Below are 18,951 nucleotides of genomic sequence, written 5' to 3' on the forward strand. Positions count from 1 at the left end.
TCAATTAAGACAAAACACAAAAAAACTATAAATCCATAAAATTTCCATCTAAAATATTTCTATAAAAGGACACATTGATTGGATCCATATCTATAATGGAATTTAATTTCCTAGGAAAATATTTTTATTCCTTAACTCACGTTCTCAATTGTGCCGCACACAACTCATTCTGGTGAGCGGTTCACATCCTATCACCTCCCCAATCACCTTGCAGTTTTACATAGGGAGCTCTCCGTTTCTCTTTTTTCTGGGCCCTGCTACATTGGCATGGCATTTTCTCCACAGTGGTCTCACTCCTCTATTCTGTTCTAATGCTCTAGTGCCACTTGTCCATGCTGCTCAAGAACTGCTCTTCCAGACTAGCAGCTTTGAGACTCGACCTCACGACATGTAATATCACATCTTTAGATGGCTGCAGCTATAGCAACATAATTAATAAATGTTGTGCTTATTTTATACAAAATTCAGGAGACATAAATAAACAAATTGAGTATGATATACAGAGTGGGGGGAAAATCATAATCTATAGAGAGTGAATCATAAGGATTCAAAATACTCCATATTAGGCTTAACAACTCTTCTTTCCCTTTCCGAGGCTCAAAGGTTGTCGCAATTATATTTGATTCACAGAAAATATAGAACTCATAAATTTCTACATCGGATTGGTGTATAATATACATATTCATATATACACAGTGGGGAAAATAAGTATTTGATCCCTTGCTGTTTTTGTAAGTTTGCCCACTGACAAACACATGAACAGTCTATAATTTTAAGGGTAGGTTAATTTTAACATTGAGAGATAGAATATCCCCAAAAAAATCAAGAAAATCACATTGTATAAATTAGATATATATTTTTTTTTTTGCATTGTGCAGTGAGAAATAAGTATTTGATCACTCTGGCAAACAACACTTAATACTTGGTGGCAAAACCCTTGTTGGCAAGCACAGCAGTCAGACGTTTTTTGTAGTTGATGATGAGGTTTGCACACATGTCAGGAGGAATTTTGGTCCACTCCTCTTTGCAGATCATCTCTAAATCATTAAGATTTTGAGGCTGTCACTTGGGAACTTGGAGCTTCAACTTCCTCCATAAGTTTTCTATGGGATTAAGGTCTGGAGACTGGCTAGGCCACTCCATGACCTTACTGTGCTTCTTTTTGAGCCACTCCTTTGTTGCCTTGGCTGTATGTTTTGGGTCATTGTCTTGCTGGAAGACCCAGCCATGACCCATCTTCAATGCGCTTACTGAGGGAAAGAGGTTGCTGGCCAAAATCTTCCCTTCAGTACGGTGCAGTTATCATGTCCCCTTTGCAGAAAAGCACCCCCAAAGTATAATGTTTCCCCACCATGCTTCACGGTTGGGACGATGTTCTTAGGGTTGTACGCATCCTTCTTCTTCCTCCAAACACGGCGAGTTGAGTTAATGCCAAAGAGCTCAATTTTTGTCTCATCTGACAACAGCACCTTCTCCCAATACCTCACAGAATAATCCAGGTGTTCACTGGCAAACTTCAGACGGGTCTGCACATGTGACTTTTTGAGCAGGGGGACTTTGCGGGCACTGCAGGATTTTAAAACTTTAAGGAATAATGTGTTACCAATGGTTTTCTTGGTGACTGTGGTCCCAGCTGCCTGGAAATCCCCCCGTGTAGTTTTAGGCTGATCTCTCATCTTCCTCATGATCAAGGATAGCCCACGAGGTGAGATTTCGCATGGTGCCCCAGATAGATGTCGATTGACAGTCATTTTGTATTTCTTCCATTTTCTTACTATTGCAACAACAGTTGTCTCCTTCTCACCCAGCGTCTTACTTATGGTTTTGTAGCCCATTCCAGCTTTGTGCAGGTCTATGATCTTGTCCCAGACATCATTAGAAAGCTCTTTGGTCTTGCCCATGTTGTAGAGGTTAGAGTCTGACTGATTAATTGAGTCTGTGAACAGGAGTCTTTTATACAGACTGACAGGTGACTATGTAAGACAGCTGTCTTTAATGTAGGTAATGAGTTGATTAGGAATGTCTAACTGGTCTGTAGGAGCCAGAACTCATAATGGTTTGTTTGGGATCAAATACTTATTTCTCACTGCAAAATGCAAATAAATATATCTAATTTATACAATGTGATTTTCTTGATTTTTTTGGGGATATTCTATCTCTCAATGTTAAAATTAACCTACCCTTAAAATTATAGACTGTTCATGTCTTAGTCAGTGGGCAAACTTACAAAAACAGCAAGGGATCAAATACTTATTTCCCCCACTGCATATATACACACCGGTATATAAAACAGAAGAACATTGAAGTGTAAATAAAGTATCACTAGGTTTGCTTGAAAATCATTGAAGACAAGATAATGATATGTAAGAGTCATAATGCAAATGGGTAAAAATACATGACATGTAATATCATAACTATAAATGTTATATACATAAACTACAAATGTTATATACATAGACTACCTGGAAACAAGTCTAAATAGTACAAAGTACATGTGCGCTGCAATACTCAACGCTGCAACATACACAGGAGTAATGTATATTGAATCAAAACAAGAAGCATGGAGAGAGTCGGTACAAATGATAAGAAAAAGGGAACAACCACTGAGAAAAATGCACACCCGACGTGCGTTTCACCAAACCGCTTCAGCTGCGGACTCACAGTCTGTGTTGTTTGTCTGGTCTTTAATGCTATTTTATTATTTATTATTGTTCCCTTAAAAAATGTTTTTAAAAATGTCAAATGTATCTGTATCTGTGCCCGAGGGTAATTTCACAATGGCATTTAGAAGGATTTGTCCCGCGCATCCCCCCTACTCTGGAACTCTCTACCTCAACACATCAGACTCTCGCCTACCGTGGAAACCTTCAAAAGAAACCTGAAGACCCACCTCTTCTGACAAGCCTACAACCTGCAGTAACCCTCGCTCCACCATACCGCTGCACAAACAGCTGTACCCTCACCTATCCCTTGTAGAATGTGAGCCCTCGTGGGCAGGGTGCTCTCTCCTCCTGTACCAGTCGCTGACTCGTTCTGTTAAGATTATTGTAAGTGTTTTTTGCTATGTATACCCCCTTTTTTACATGTTAAGAGCCATGGAATAAATGGCGCTATAATAATAATAAATAATAATAACAATAATAGTATGAAAATATGGATAAAGAAATAATGACTTAAGTGAAAATATTACAAAAATATGTATTTATTATACAAAAATAAAACTTTATGATAATTGTTACACATTTCATAAAGTGCATTGTAGATGTATTATACAACCAAACTTATATTCACTTATTGATTTCAGGAATTGATGTAAGAATAAATTGCAGAGTAGAAAATATAATCCGTACGCCTATTTGAGTTCCACCAAACGCACAGCTCTTTGAATGCTAAAAATTGTTTTAATGGAAAATCTTTAACGGAAAATGTTAACGGATTTGACATTCGAGTTTCATAGATTTTTTTTTGTGATTTTTGGTAAATCAAGTGCACATGTACACAACTAAATTAGACTCCATAAAAGGTTGGAATCATAAGGAGCTATGATATTACTCCTAAAGAGGTCTTTGGGGCCATACTGTACCTTTTGTAGTTCTCCAATTTCATACAGAATCCAACAACAAAAAATGCTATGTCAAACTGGATAAAGGAAAAAACAGGATCAGGATCAGCACACCAGCTGGATGGTTCTAAAAGCACCAGACGACCATTTATTGATGTGGGACACACAGAGAAGAACGTAATGCCGGATCCCGGGTAGTAGAATATGATGAGAGGAAAGGATATCCAGCAGCACTTAGCAGAGGAAGAAAACTTGTGAACTTTGTTTGCTCATTTTTAAAACATAAGGATCCATGCCATGGACTACGCAGGTTCTTACGCATGCGCTACAGTTTGTAGGCTGTGCACCCTTCTGTATAATAATATGTAAATAAAGTTTTTGTTCTCCGATGGCACTGAATAACCTTTCCTTTCATCATAGGTTATATTGGATGCATTAGAACCACTTTCTACTATTTAAATATTGTCATGCAGAGGTGCCATACGACTACACACGGAGCAGCTAAAGCTCTGTACCTGCCGAAACATGTAGCATATTCCACGATAAGTGTAGGAAAAAAAAACGTATTAAACTTGACAACAGAATAAAAGTAGTGAGAATTTCTCTTAGCAGATATCATGGGACATCACATGTATTGATCCTTTCTTTAAATAATCTTTTATAATCTCAGATTTTTCAGGATACAAGAAATGTAATCAGCTACTCCTATAGACAAGTCTTCTGCTGTGCCACATGTGCTTCAATCCAAGCTTGAAGAACTGGAAGGTATTGTCAACAAAGTTAACTGAAGGTTCTACTAAAGACTTCTAAAAATGATAAACTATAGATGATGGTGGACTCTAAATACTTCCTGTTTTTTTTTTAATTATTATTGTTGACAGGTAAATATATACCAAAGCATAATTCCAATTTCTGGACCTATCAAACAGTCACAATTGCGTAAACATTCTACTCGTATAAAGTGCACATAAAATATTCTCCATTCTTCTTCACCAGTAGTTGCATCATCAGGAACTGCTCAGGAGTCTTGTGACTGTGTTTTCCACATCTGTAAAAATGAAATTGAACACATTATGAACTCAATCAGTTAGATACAGTTTATAATTTTCAAACTATTTGCAATAAAAGTCTTACAGGCAAAGTACAGTTTATTTAGAGACGTGAACTTGCCATTAACTAAGCTCTGCTCAACACTGAACTACAAAGTGCATATTCATTCAAGCCTAGGGTCACATACTAATCCCCTACATATCCAGAACAATACTGGATTATAATAGGCTTATAAATTACAAAAATTGAGGACTGTTCCCATTGAACCCCACTGTTATGAGTTGAATGTTCCAGGACTAAGATATCCTTTATTGATAGCTATGGATAATTGTTGACACAGTGGTGATACCACTAAAGTTATGCTATTACTATCCTAATATCATTATTATGTACCATAACTATGTGATATATTATGAATTACGTTATGTTGTGCTATACAGTATATGTTGCGTACTGCCGTGTCCAACCCCAATTCCAAAAAAGGTGGGATGCTGTGTAATATGTAAAGAAAACAAGAATGCAATGATTTGGAAATCTCTTATAGCTAGTGATGAGCCAGCGTGTTCTGTTAACCCTTTCACCGAGCATGCTCGGGTGCTCGCCAAGTTTTTACGGCGTGTCCATGATTTGAGACTGTTTGACAGCTTTAATACATGTGAGGAATGCCTGTTTGCTTTAATACATGCTTGGCGAAAGAGTTAACAGAACACGCTCGCTCATCACTACTTATAGCCAATATATTTTATTCAAAACTGAATATATAACACAGATCAGAAGATGAGAGTTAGACATTATTCCATCTAATTTGAAAAAATTAACTCATTTAGAATTTGATGGCAGCAACACATCTCAAAAAAGTGTTCACAAAAGGTAGGAAGGGTAAGTGGCACTAATGAAATGCAGCTGAAGTGTCAACTTTTAACTAAGTGTACATGACTGTGTACAAAAAAAACATGTTAGAGAGGCAGTCTTTCAGATGCAAAGATGGTCAGGGGTTCACCAATCTGTGAACAGCTTTGCGTAAAAATTCTGAAACAATTTCAGAAAAAAATGTTCTTCAAGGTAAAATTGCAAAAACTTTGAATATCCCACCATCTACTGTACATAATATCAAGGGGCCTATTGATGGGTAGTTTCATGCACTTTTCAGTTCGATACACATTTTAATGCCATGATATTATTTATTATCATCATTTAGTATATGTAATGCTGCAAATGAGCTGCAAAAAAATGTGACAAATGTGCAAGCAATGCAAGTGAATGGTAATTTAAGACCCATTGAATTATTTGCTAAGTACACCCCAGGACAAGAAATACTAATGAATGCCAATGAGTAGCAGTGGTGTAGTATGAGGTGCTGATAATTAGGAGTGAGTAAAGGTAATGAATTGCTGGTGACATGGCTGGATAAAGGACAGCGTGGAGTCAGCTTATGCCTGTGTTTGATGAAAACTACCACACTAGGAACAGCAGGAAAACTCTTGCCTGAGTGTAACGAACTGAAAGGCAGTAACAATGTGGGTAAGTCAAAAAAGTACTCAAGTTCCCAGATAACCTACTAAACAGTATTGCTGCCAAGAGAGATGACCAAAAGAGAGGCTGTGAAAAGCACTCTAAGGGTGTGCAACATTGAGAATGACACATAGAATAAACCAGATTAGAGGAGAAGCAGCTGAAGACATTGCCAGCAGGCTGAGACACGTGTCTGTAAAGTCTCACAGTTATCAGCCGGCTGTTCTTCTATCTGTGCTTCCCTGTGAATAGTTGTTGAACAGCCTTCTGCATTTGCCTGCATTCCTTCAGCCACCCCTAAATGGGGAACAATTCTACCACCAAGGGTTACAACATCCTACAATAATATTTATAGGGGTACTCCACCAAATAACCCACTTTTCACGATCATATTTTCTGATTGGTGCCATTTGTGTTGAGAGAACTTAGATATATCTTATATCAATTAACATGATTATACTCTTAACACTTCTCAAATATTATCATAAAGCTAAGGATGGCATCGGTAAATTCTGCTCCTGTTTAAGAGACAGTCCATAGCAAGTACCCTCAGTCACTTCTTGATTATCTAGTGGGAGGCACTGAATATTCCTAAAGTTCTCTGGCCACTTCCAACCATAAATTCTTCTAATTATCACTAGACACCTTCAAAGGTTTTGTGAAAACTTGTGGATCAGAGCTGTTTTGCTGATATGTGGAGGACTTACTGTACATAATATGAGGCAGCTGGTCTATGCTATGGCTGATCAGTGTATAATCCTGAAATGCAGAGTGTAAAGCCCCCGTCTCACATAGCGAGATTGCTGCTGTGTCACGGTTTTGGTGGCGCAACAGCGACCTCACCAGTGATGTCGCTATGTATGACACTTTGCAGCGATCAGGCCCCTGCTGTGAGGTCGCTGATCGCTGCAAAGTGTCCTGGACCATTTTTTGGTCGTTGCCCCCCCGCTGGTCAGCACACATCGCTGTGTGTGACCAGCGGGAGCAGCGATCAGGCTGGTAACCATGATAAACATCGGGTTACTAGGGGCACACGCGCACCCATCATGGTTACGAGCCTGCTAAAGTGAGCGGTAACCTCCCGCTCACTGTAGCAGAGTGGTAACCATGATAAACAACGGGTTACTAGGTGCGCGTGTGCCCCTGGTAGCCCAATGTTTATCATGGTTACCAGCCTGCTCCTGCTTCAGCAGGCTGGCAACTGGAGCAGGACATCGTGGAAAGATTCTTTCCACGATGTCGCTGCTCCCCTGATCGTTGGTGAGCCTGCCTGTTTGACAGCTCACCAGCGACCACATAGCGACGCAGCAACGAACCCTGACAGGTCGTATCGTTGTCGGGATCGTTGCAGCGTCACTAAGTGTGACGGGGCCTTAAAACACTTTTTCCAGCATTTCTGGCTCACAAAGGGAGGATCACAAAAACGTTCCTGCTCCCCCTTCTTTATATTCATTTACCGTACTTGCTTGTACAAAGATCTCAGTGTACAGTAAATTTGTCCCTGCCTTCCCATTGAAAGAGCAAAATGGACAGAAATTGAAAAGAAGCATGGGTCATTAGGTGTTTCTAGAGAATATGCAGATCTCTCCATGATTCCTGGCTCAATCAACTGCACTTGAAGTTGTGAAATGGTCAAACATTGAACCAAGAGAGAAGTTTATATATGTTAATTATACCAGGTTACATACATAATGTGAAAGAAAGACATTTTATTTACCAACAATTGTGTTCTCAGATATGTTTCCAAAATGTTTGCTAGAATATTTGCTTGTCGCTAATGTATTATCGTTGATGCTGAGAGTCTCATTTTTACATATGCTTTTGTTGAAACCGGTCTTCTGATGAACTCTTTTGTACTGTCCTATAGAAAGTCAAATACCAAGAAACGGATCAAAACTAGACTCAGTTTTGTGAAGTACTAACATTTGATTTGGCAAATAAATAATAAAAATAAGTAGTAAAATCAATTGGAGTTGTAAATTATGAGCAATGTGACACAGAGCAAAAACTGATGATGGTGACATCTTTACAATTATATATATTTTTTTGTTCCAGTGTATTGAAAATCAAAAAAAAAGAAGCAACTTTACAAATTAATTTCTGTAAAAAGTATCCTATTGTTCTGAGTCTACAGCTCTTAAGCAGAAATATATATTTCCATAGTTACAAACTACAAGCAAATTCTGTGTACCCTTATCCTGCTGTAACATACAGTATCCCTACATCAGTCTGCATATACTTTCTAACCAACTAAATATATGTTGGCAAAAAAGGAGAGGGCCGATGTAATGCCCCATAACTGCAGGGTCAGGGTGCAGAGTGTTTCTGGCCTGTTATCATGGAGTCACAAACATCTGCATAGGAGTTTTAGACGCATAGGCCCCAATTCATAAAGGTGTTTACACCAGAATTCTGGAGTAAAAAAGCCTTCAAATGTCCCAATTTTTTTGTGCACAAAAATTTGTCAACGAATGATCGACTAATGTATGACTCATGCTTAAAAACGTAAGATGTCAAAAACAAAAGAGAAACCAATACCTCATCACAAAGCTCTCCGGTCGCCCCCTACTTGTTGCTCGCCTCTGCTGCTTTGCAATGTCGACCTTACAACGCACAGTGTCCTCCTAAGCCTCTATGCGGCCAGAATTCCTGACCTATACCTATAGTGAAGAGGTTGGGAATACTGCATGCGATGGTGAAAAGAAGTGGACCGGTCAACGAGCAACAAGCAGAGGGGCAGCCGGAGAGAGGAGTAGTGAGGTGAGCATTTTTTTTTTTAAACCATTTGCCAGCCCTTTAGCATTCCGAAAAATGATGGCCAGCTGGCTACCATTTTGCTGAATTAGCCTGGAGCAAATTACAAAGAAATCTGTTTTTTGGAGAATACGGATTTTTGTAAAATTTTAGTAGAATTCAATTCCACTCAAAAAAATTCACCCATCTCTAGTAATAACCTTTCCTTATGCTATCCAAAAACAAAAAAATGTTGCTGGCGTTTCTCTAAAAAAGAATTTGTCACCAGGTTTTTGCTACTTAATCTGAGGGCATCATAATGTAGGTGAAGAGATCCTGACTCCAGTGATGTTTCACTTACAAGGCTGCTTAGTGTAGATTATTTAAAATCAGTCCTCTGTCAGTCAGAGATTATCACTAGAGGACTACTTGGCCTGCTGCCATGTAGTCCAATCACGCCCCCAGCACTGATTGGAAGCTTTCTGCCTATGCACAGTGTACACAGAAAGCTGTCAATCAGTGGTGTGGGTGGGGTTATACACAGCTCAGAATTTGGAGAACTGGTAGATATGCAGCAGATAAAAGTTTGTAATCAAAACTGCTACAGCCAATAAAGTAAGTTGGTGGAATCAGGATTTCTGCCCCTGCATCATGCTGCTCCTGTATGGGGTAGCAAAAATCTGGTGACAGATTCCCTTTAAATTATATACCTATTGCAATGTATTTACAAATTCAACTTAAGAACAAACCTAGGACTCTTGATCGCAACCTCCAAACTGCCTGTATAGCCTTCTATCCAACTGTTATCGACTATAAAAAACAACAACTTTTCAAATGATTACCCAGGGAATTGATATGACTGCTATGTGAAGCCAGAAATAACTGAGAAGGATTAATATTGATGGTTGTGTTTTCTCTTGTCATCTATGTAATTAACCCCTTCACTACGTTGGACAAAGCTAGTGTCCCTGCCTTTGATGTGGGCTTGTATGCCAAGCCCACATCTTTCCCCACACTTGTTGGCAGATTTAATCAGCCATCAAGTGAATATAACAGCTGTGGGTGGAGCAGTGGTCCGCTCGCGACTGTTAACCAGTTAAATCCCACTGTTAATCAAGGACAGCTGGATTTAACACACGCCAGCCAGAAGCGCGTCACCCAGCTTGCCCCTCAGTGCCCCTGCCACGTGAGGGGGGCGCCAATGGGTTGTCATGACAGCCGGGTGTCTGCTAATGACCCCTATGCCATTACGATACTCCTGTGAATGTCGGCTCGTGGCTGGCATTCATAGTACAGTAGATTGTGATTTCTGCTATACATAGCAGGGCACATAGCAGGGTATAGCACAAGCGATCGGACGATCGCAGCTTCAAGTCTCCTAAGGGGACTATTGAAGACAGTAAAAAGTAAAAAAAAGTTTTTAAAAATATGACCAAAAAAAACACAAAATCACCCCCGATTAAAAATAAAACAAATGAAAAATACACATATTTGGTATTGTTGCGTTTAGAAATGTCTGATCTATCAAAACATAAAATAAATTAATCCGATCAGTAAACTGGGTAATGAGAAAAAAAATCAAAACGCCAGAATTATTTTTCTTTTGCTGCTACAATACCACAATAAAATGCAATAAGAGCTGATCAAAACATGTTATCTACCCCCAAATGGCATCAATAAAAATGTCAGCTCAGGGAGCAAAAAATAATCCCTCACACAGCCCCAGATCCCAAAAAATGGAAACGGAAAATGGCAACAAAAACAAATTTTTTGTTTTTACAAAATTACCAATTTTTTTTCACCACTTAAATACTTGTACTTGTACTGTCCTGGAGCATCATATTGCCAGGCCATTTTTACCAAGTAGTGAACATGGTAAATAAAAAAAACAATTATGGCATTGCACTTTTTTTGCAATTTCAATGCACTTGAATTTTTTTTTCCCATTTTCCAGTACTCTATACAGTATGATAAAATGGATGGTGTTGTTCAAATGTACAAGTCGTTCCGCAAAAAACAAGCCTTCGTATGGCTATATGGCCAGAAAAATAAAAAAGTTATGGCTCATAGAAGAAGGGGAGGAAAAAACTGAAAATCGTCAGGTAGTGAAGTATGCCTTTTTGGGGCATATATAAATATTAGACAGGGATCTGTGCCTGATAGACAATTTAGAACTGGTACAAAAAGCAGTTCTCCCTCAAGAGGATGTAGCTTGGCAATCACCCATTGATTTCACTATACAGTGGGTACGGAAAGTATTCAGACCCCTTTCAATTTTTCATTCTTTGTTTCGTTGCAGCCATTTGGTAAATTCTAAAAAGTTCATTTTTTTTCTCATTAATGTACACTCTGCACCCCATCTTGACTGGAAAAAACAGAAATGTAGAAATTTTTGCAAATTTATTAAAAAAAAACTGAAATATCACATGGTCATAAGTATTCAGACCCTTTGCTCAGTATTGAGTAGAAGCACCCTTTTGAGCTAGTACAGCCATGAGTCTTCTTGGGAATGATGCAACAAGTTTTTCACAACTGGATTTGGGGATCCTCTGCCATTCTTCCTTGCAGATCCTCTCCAGTTCCGTCAGTTGAATGGTGAACGTTGGTGGACAGCCATTTTCAGGTCTCTCCAGAGATGCTCAGTTGGGTTTAGGTCAGGGCTCTGGCTGGGCCAGTCAAGAATGGTCACAGACTTGTTCTGAAGCCACTCCTTTGTTATTTTAGCTGTGTGCTTAGGGTCACCTTTGGCCAGGTCTGAGGTCCAGAGCACTCTGGAAGAGGTTTTCATCCAGGATATCTCTGTACTTGGCCGCATTCATGTTTCCTTCAATTGCAACCAGTCGTCCTGTCCCTGCAGCTGAAAAACACCCCCATAGCATGATGCTGCCACCACAATGTTTCACTGTTGGGATTGTATTGGGCAGGTGATGAGCAGTGCCTGTTTTTTTCCACACATACCACTTACAATTATCAACAAAAAGTTCTCCCTTCATCTCATCAGACCAGAGAATCTTATTTCTCATAGTCTGGGAGTCCTTCATGTGTTTTTGAGCAAACTCTATGCGGGCTTTTATATGCCTTGCACTCAGGAGAGGCTTCTGTCGGACCACTCTGCCATAAAGGCCCGACTGGTGGAGGGCTGTAGTGATAGTTGACTTTGTTGAACTTTCTCCCATCTCCCTACTGCATCTCTGGAGCTCAGCCACAGTGATCTTGGGGTTCTTCTTTACCTCTCTTCACCAAGGCTCTTCTTCCATGATTGCTCAGTTTGGCTGGATGGCCAGGTCTAGGAAGACTTCTGGTGGTCCCAAACTTCTTCCATTTAAGGATTATGGAGGCCACTGTGCTCTTAGGAACCTTGAGTACTGCAGAAATTCTTTTGTAACCTTGGCCAGATCTGTGCCTTGCCACAATTCTGTCTCTGAGCTCCTTGGGCAGTTCCTTTGAGCTCATTATTCTCATTTGGTCTGACATGCACTGTGAGCTGTGAGGTCTTATATAGGCAGGTGTGTGCCTTTCCAAATCATGTCCTATCACTTTTATTAAACACAGCTGGACTCCAATGAAGGAGTAGAACCATCTCAAGGAGGATCACAAGGAAATGGACAGCATGTGACTTAAATATGAGTGTCTGAGCAAAGGGTCTGAATACTTATGACCATGTGATAGTTCAGTTTTTCTTTTTTAATAAATTTGAAAAAAGTCTACATTTCTGTTTTTTCAGTCAAGATAGGGTGCAAAGTGTACATTAGTGAGAAAAAAATATGAACTTTTTAGAATTTACCAAATGGCTGCAATGAAACAAAGAGTGAAAAATTTAAAGGGGTCTGAATACTTTCCGTACCCACTCTATAATGAATTTAATCATTTTACTGATTAACTTTGTATTATTTAAATTGTGTTTTGGGAGGGGAGCACTTCATAATCAGAATGCTTTATGGGTATTTTAGGGTTAATGTAGGGGTCTGCACAAGTTTTGAAGAAATATAAACAAGAAATACAAAGAATAGGGGAACGAACAATTTTACAAATTTTGGTTCCCTATATGTCAAACTAGAGAGAAACACTTATCTATGCAAAAAATTGAAGTTGACTTACCATAGCCTACTGCCAAGCTAACAACTATTACAATCAATATTGCCAAACTGACAAATGAAAGCTTCCATTCTTGAGATTTCTCATTTTTTACAGGTTCTGAAAAAAAAATTAGATAAAAATAACTAAAAAAATAGAATAAACAATGCCATTAACACTATACAGTATTTGGCCATTTATACAATACCGCATTATTTTGCATTGAGAAGTGTTTGGCATTGACAAGTGGTCATTTGAACACCTCAGTGTTTAAGGTGTGAAGGGGGTTAAGTACCTGCTGATGCTATTGTCAAAATTCAATACTTAAAGGAAACTTATCTCCCGTTTTCCCTATTTAAGCTGTAACCACCACCTTTTCGTCACATCTCAAAAAGCATTCCTGTGACATCTCCCCCAGCGTTCCAGACCAATTCCCCCACATTCCTAAAAAAATGACTTTTATTATTGTCCCATGCTCTGTGCTAATCGGCACAGTTTAGTCCAATGGCTGTTTCTGGACTGTGCCCGGCTTCTCCTCTGTCCCTGCAATCATCATTCTCCTGTCTTGATTGACATGGCTGACATCTCCTATGTCATCTACACAGTCTATTCAAATCTCCCTCCTGCACAGTAGAGAACAGGAGCTGCGCAGACTCTGGGGATGACGTCAACCTTGTCAATCAAGACAGGAGGACGGCGATTACAGAGACAGAGGAGGCACCAGGCACAGTCCAGAGATACCCCATAGGACCAGACAGCACTGAATAGCAGAAAGCACAGGACTATTATAAAAGTTATTTTATAAGGTATGCAGGATAGATAGGCTCTTATGAAGAAGGAATGGTGGTTATAACTTATACTGTATAGGGAAAACCTGGCCACAGGTTCCTTTTAAAAGAACATTACATACTGTATATATATTTGAGCATAATACCTCTACATGTTATGGTGCTAGCTCAATAACATATTGGTAAGTATTCATTATTACTCGGTGCTGTTCACTGTAAGCTGTGTAGCTATATGGCCTCGTGGATCATAAGCTTTTCTTGGTCAGAAAGTGTCCCCCTGAGCTCCCTCCTTAGTGATCAAGAAGAGTGCTCAATGTTTTTTTCCAGAGAACGGGTAAGGCTATGTGCACACGATGCAGAAATGAAGCAGAAAATTTCTGCATCATTTCTGCATCTCCCTGGCAGAAAAAACGCATGCAGATTGTGCATGCGTTTTTCCTGCAGAATACATGCGGATCCACATGCAGATTCACATGCGTTTCCGCATGCAGATTCACAAGCGCTTTCCAGGCGATGTTAGCATCACCTGGAAAGTGCTTGATAACTAGGTCACACTATATAAATCCATGCAAACAGCATGGATTTATACAGTGTGAACCGAGAGAGTGTATATACTTACCTCCGATGGCCCGCGCTGTCCTGCTCAATCTGTTCTCCCTCGCCGGCAACTTTGAATTGAAAGACCTGCCGACGTCAGCGTCACGTGACCCGTCACATGACTCTGACGTCACCGCAGGTCCTACAACTCACTGCAAGTGCCGGGAACCAAGCGGGAGCGCTGCGCGGCCGACAGAAGGTAAGAATACATTTATTTTTTATTTTATTCTTCTTTTACAGGTTTTTTAATGGTACCTGGGTGTGGATGAGACTCTCCTCTCCTCCACACCCGGGTACCATCCGCACATTAGAACGCACCAATTACGCAAGTACAAATGCTGTCTTGCGGAATTGGCGCGTTCTAATGCAAGTCAATGGCGGCGAAATCGCCGCGTTTCCGCAAAATTAATTGACATGCTGCGGATTTTTGACCGCAGCGTTAACGCTGCGGAAAAATCCGCATCATGGGCACAGCACATGCGGATTTCCATTGGGGAACATTGCTTCCCTTCTACCATGCGTTTTTCATGCGTTTCCGCGGCGTTTACGCAACTGCAAAAACGCCGCGGAAACGCATGAAATACTCATCGTGTGAACACAGCCTTAATGAGCTATGAATATGCACTTAAGGCACATTATCTATAATGCCTTCCATTTGGGATTTTTAAGCCTCACTTAATCGACAGAGAAGCAATATTTCTAGAATAACTCAATTTTCATATGAAATTCAAGTAAGAAAACTGCATGGCTTCATATGAAACTAAAGGTATAGGCCCTATGCACTTTTATGGGAACCCTGGATTTGTACAAAACAATTGTAATGCTGTCATCAGCCTAATCAATAAGAAAGAGAAAAACTTAATAATCTATATAAATAAAAATGTAAATGTTCGTTTGTTCAAAATCTTAAATCTCTGAAAGTTCTTCACCGATTGCTTTGAAATTTTGACACAACGTTGCATTCGAATACACACGTTTTTATATACCTACTATGTTTTTATATACCTGCTGTTGGACGTAAAATCAACAGCGAGAGGGGGGTGTTACGAGCTCAGTCCCAGGCTGACTCTCCCTGGCCGCCCGGCATTCTCCCCCCCCTTAGTGACATCTCATTCATAAACCCTTCTTCCTCTCCTTCATTCGCCCCAGCCGCTGCCTGTGCTCTGCTACTTTCGTGTCCACCGTGGGGGTTAGGGGAAGGGGAATGACGAGACCATCTGTTTGAGGCCGAAAAGACGCTGCTGCTCATCACCACCACCGCCTGAGAGGCGACTGCCTCTGCCCTTCGGCACCGCTGCTGCAGCTTCTTCTTCTCCAGCAGGTGAGTCTTATTTCCGACTGCGCAACAACAAGCGGGGGAGGGAAGGAGAGAGGGAGGCTGCACGGAGAGGCGCAGGCCGTGGCCTCCACTCTGGGCGCTGAGCTGGGCCCGAGCCTTGCAGCAGTGGGCGGATAGTGAGCGAGTGCAAATCCCACTGCACCCCCGGCAGAACCGGTGCTGTGATCAGGCCAGTACAGGCCCTGGACATGTCAAGCGCATCACCTCCTCCTCCTCTGCCACCGCCTTCCTTCATCTCTGCGCCCCCTCCTGTCACATTCCCTCTGTACTAGGGAATTGCATAACTAGCAATCCCTGACATGACCGGCTCCATTGTGACACCTGACAGCAAGTACCAACCTCTTTAGTGACCTGTGCAGAGTACAGGTCTGCAGGGGTCACAGGGTACAGGCTGCTACCATGCCTGTCTGATAGGCACAACTATCAACAGCGCCAGCATTGCCCTATCAGATATATATCTATATAAATAAAAACGTAAGTATTTCTGTTGGACGTAAAAGCAACATATGCTATACTAAATATTTTACGATTCCATTTCAATGTTTCCGATTTACCATCCATTTACGATTTACAAATTTTCAATTTTACGATTCCATTTCAATGTTTCCGATTTACCATCCATTTACGATTTACAAATTTCCAATTTTACGATTCCATTTCAATGTTTCAGATTTTGCTTCTCACATGGACAATTATATGTTGCGTGTTCTAGAGTCGGCAAACCAGACAATCTCTATATCTACACAGACAATGGAACAACAAATAATATTGTATACCCACAAGCATTGTGAAATTAAATATTATAGAAACGTGCGCTTTCTCTTTTCTTTCTTTTCCATTTAACCAGACTGAGCTACAGCAACGCATAGCCAGGTACAGCTAGTTAAAAATAAAAGAAATAAGAGGGTGTACATACAGGCTAGCTATTTAGCTGTTGAGAATTACAGAAAACTGTGGTTACCTGATACGGTAAAAGTGAGAGATGTTTCATTATGATTTATTTCGTTCCAGAAGGTACAAGTGAGTGTTGTACTAGATGTTCCTGGGATTCTGACTACACTGGTGACATTGAACAATCTGTCAGCAGTTAGCGTGTAGCTGATGTTCTGGACCACAGTGAGATTCTCTTTGTCTACCACCCAAGTGACATTGGCCTTTGGAAATCCAAATGATTGACAGGAAACTTCCCGGACTGTCTCTCCAGAGGAATTAACCACATCTCTGACTTGTGTTGTTATGTTCTTGTATGGTGCTAAGGAAAAAGAGGATTTTATTATACTATTGGATGCTGAGAAAAATATAATGAACTGGGTCTTATTTGAGCCTTATTTGGAAACTTAGATCAATGAATTATGAGGTATGGCATGAATTCTACATTTACAGGTGTATTTTTAAAGGGAACCTGTCATGTAAAAAAAATGCTGTTAATCTGCAGGTTAATAGCATTCTGAAGCTGCCCGGCCACTGCACTGAGAGCCCTGCTGCCAGGAGGAAATCAACTTTATTCCTCCCGGAAACCTCTGGCTTTCAGTCAGGTGGGCCAAAGCGGCTTCAGTCACCTATCATTGCATAGTAAGCAGAGGCTGTAACCACGCCCCTGCACGGACTGACAGCCGAATCAATATTAGAGCCGGCTGTCAGTCAGTGCCAGGGGTGCGGTTACAGCCACCGTTCACTATGCACTAAGCTGTGCCTGAAGCCGCGCCGGCACACCCTAATGACTGAAAACCTGATGCTGCCAAGAAGAATAAAGTTAATTTCCTCCCTGCATAAGGGCTCTCAGAATGGGTGCCAGGCAGATTCAGGACGCTATTAACCTGCAGATTAAGCCCATATCTACAGGTTAATAGCGGGTTTTTTTTTTTACATGAAATGTTCCCATTAAGTTAATAAATTGTTTTAATTAGATAGCTAGAATGAAAATAAGCAGGTTAGCAATTGACTTGCTCTTTATATATGCTGTCATTCTCCTGCAATGACAGCTTTTATCTTACATAGTGTACAGCTCTTGCCATGGTGCTTGACCACTAGTGCCTACCAAGACCCTGGACTTGTGTGCAGGAGTTACATTCCAGGAGAGGAGTTAACTCTTAACATACCAGTCAGCTCTCTCTAGCCCATTGATTTCTATACATTCACCACCCTCCCCCTCCCTCTCATCTCCTGACCAAGCTACTCTTATCAGTTCTATGTAATCACAACCTCCTGGCACTCAGCATCATGGCTCTCAGTGTCCTGAGCTGTATGCTTGTTTAAATGAAATGCACTGTTATCTCTACATGCAAATACAGTGATAACAGTGCATACTCCAGAACAAACCACTGCCAATTTTCGTGGAACTAGCCAAAACTGCTGTGAAAACACTACAGGTCGCAAAATGTTTGAGCAACTTCATGTTGTGCAAAAAAATCTGAGTCTTTTGAATGTGTTTTACGCCAGAATTTTAGAGTAAACACAATTATAAAACAGGGCCAAAGTGTTTGCCAAAAGGAGCAGTATACATCAGTGTACCTTATTTTGTTTTCGACTGTACTGAATAGTTGTCCAAGGTTTCAATACAACAGGTACAAATTGTCATTTCCGTGTACATTATAGAGACATAATGGAAAAGCAATTACCTTGCACGTCCAATTTTATCACTTTATAGTCTGATCCGTGGGAAGATATAATGCACAAATATTGACCTACATCAGTCATCTTTACTTTACTAATGTGAAGAATGGCCCTGCCCTTGTGCAGTTCATTCGATAACAGCTTTATGCGGGCACTGTAATTCTTGTCTTGCAATATTTCAATATCCTTGCCATTTATATGCTTTACCACTTCTACAGCGTCCAATTTATCTCTGCTGTGCTTCCATAAAACGTTCAACTTTTCAACATCTGTTCCCATGTCCAATGAAAATTGACATTCCATGGAAACATTATTTCCATACACTGCAATATAATGGGACTTTTTGGCCGCCACTGTAAATAACCCTGAAATGTAAAAACACATATGTCAGGAAACAGTGATGAAGTGATAAGTACTGTGTCATTTCCTATTCTAAGCGGTTAACAAATACTGACTTTAACCATGTGATACCCAACACATGGCTGCATTTTGCATTTTGGTAGCAGTATTACACTCCAACTTTGCATGATTGTAAAGAATCAAAGTTAAGCTGCCAAGGAACACTAACCCATTAAAATGAACCTAAAATGTTGGGGTAAGTTCATATTACATTTGGGCAAAACAGCTAAGTTATATATGTTACACGCATGCTGCTAGGTTCAGATAGGGGCGAGACAGGTTAC

The 18,951-nt window shown here is 40.3% G+C and overlaps 1 protein-coding gene across 2 annotated transcripts in view; it reads right to left on the bottom strand.

Moving 5' to 3' along the window:
* Window positions 1-2,762: 2,762 nt before the first annotated feature.
* LOC141166094 (programmed cell death 1 ligand 1-like) overlaps window positions 2,763-18,951 on the bottom strand; it is a 47,820-nt gene continuing 31,631 nt past the window's right edge. Inside the window, exons 3-7 of one of the 2 annotated variants that reach the window (XM_073652445.1) lie at window positions 18,274-18,633; window positions 16,617-16,907; window positions 12,956-13,051; window positions 7,842-7,985; window positions 2,763-4,610 (exon numbers count right to left, since the gene is read on the bottom strand). In XM_073652445.1, coding sequence (XP_073508546.1) covers window positions 4,570-4,610; window positions 7,842-7,985; window positions 12,956-13,051; window positions 16,617-16,907; window positions 18,274-18,633 — 932 coding nt within the window. In that variant the 3' untranslated portion in view covers window positions 2,763-4,569. The remainder of the gene's footprint in view (window positions 4,611-7,841; window positions 7,986-12,955; window positions 13,052-16,616; window positions 16,908-18,273; window positions 18,634-18,951) is intronic. The other variant, XM_073652436.1, reaches the window with a different exon arrangement.

The sequence above is a fragment of the Phyllobates terribilis genome, unplaced genomic scaffold, assembly GCF_046119375.1.
Source record: "Phyllobates terribilis strain yellow unplaced genomic scaffold, ASM4611937v1 Scaffold_1__5_contigs__length_1240528914, whole genome shotgun sequence".
NCBI classification, from domain to species: Eukaryota; Metazoa; Chordata; class Amphibia; order Anura; family Dendrobatidae; genus Phyllobates; species Phyllobates terribilis.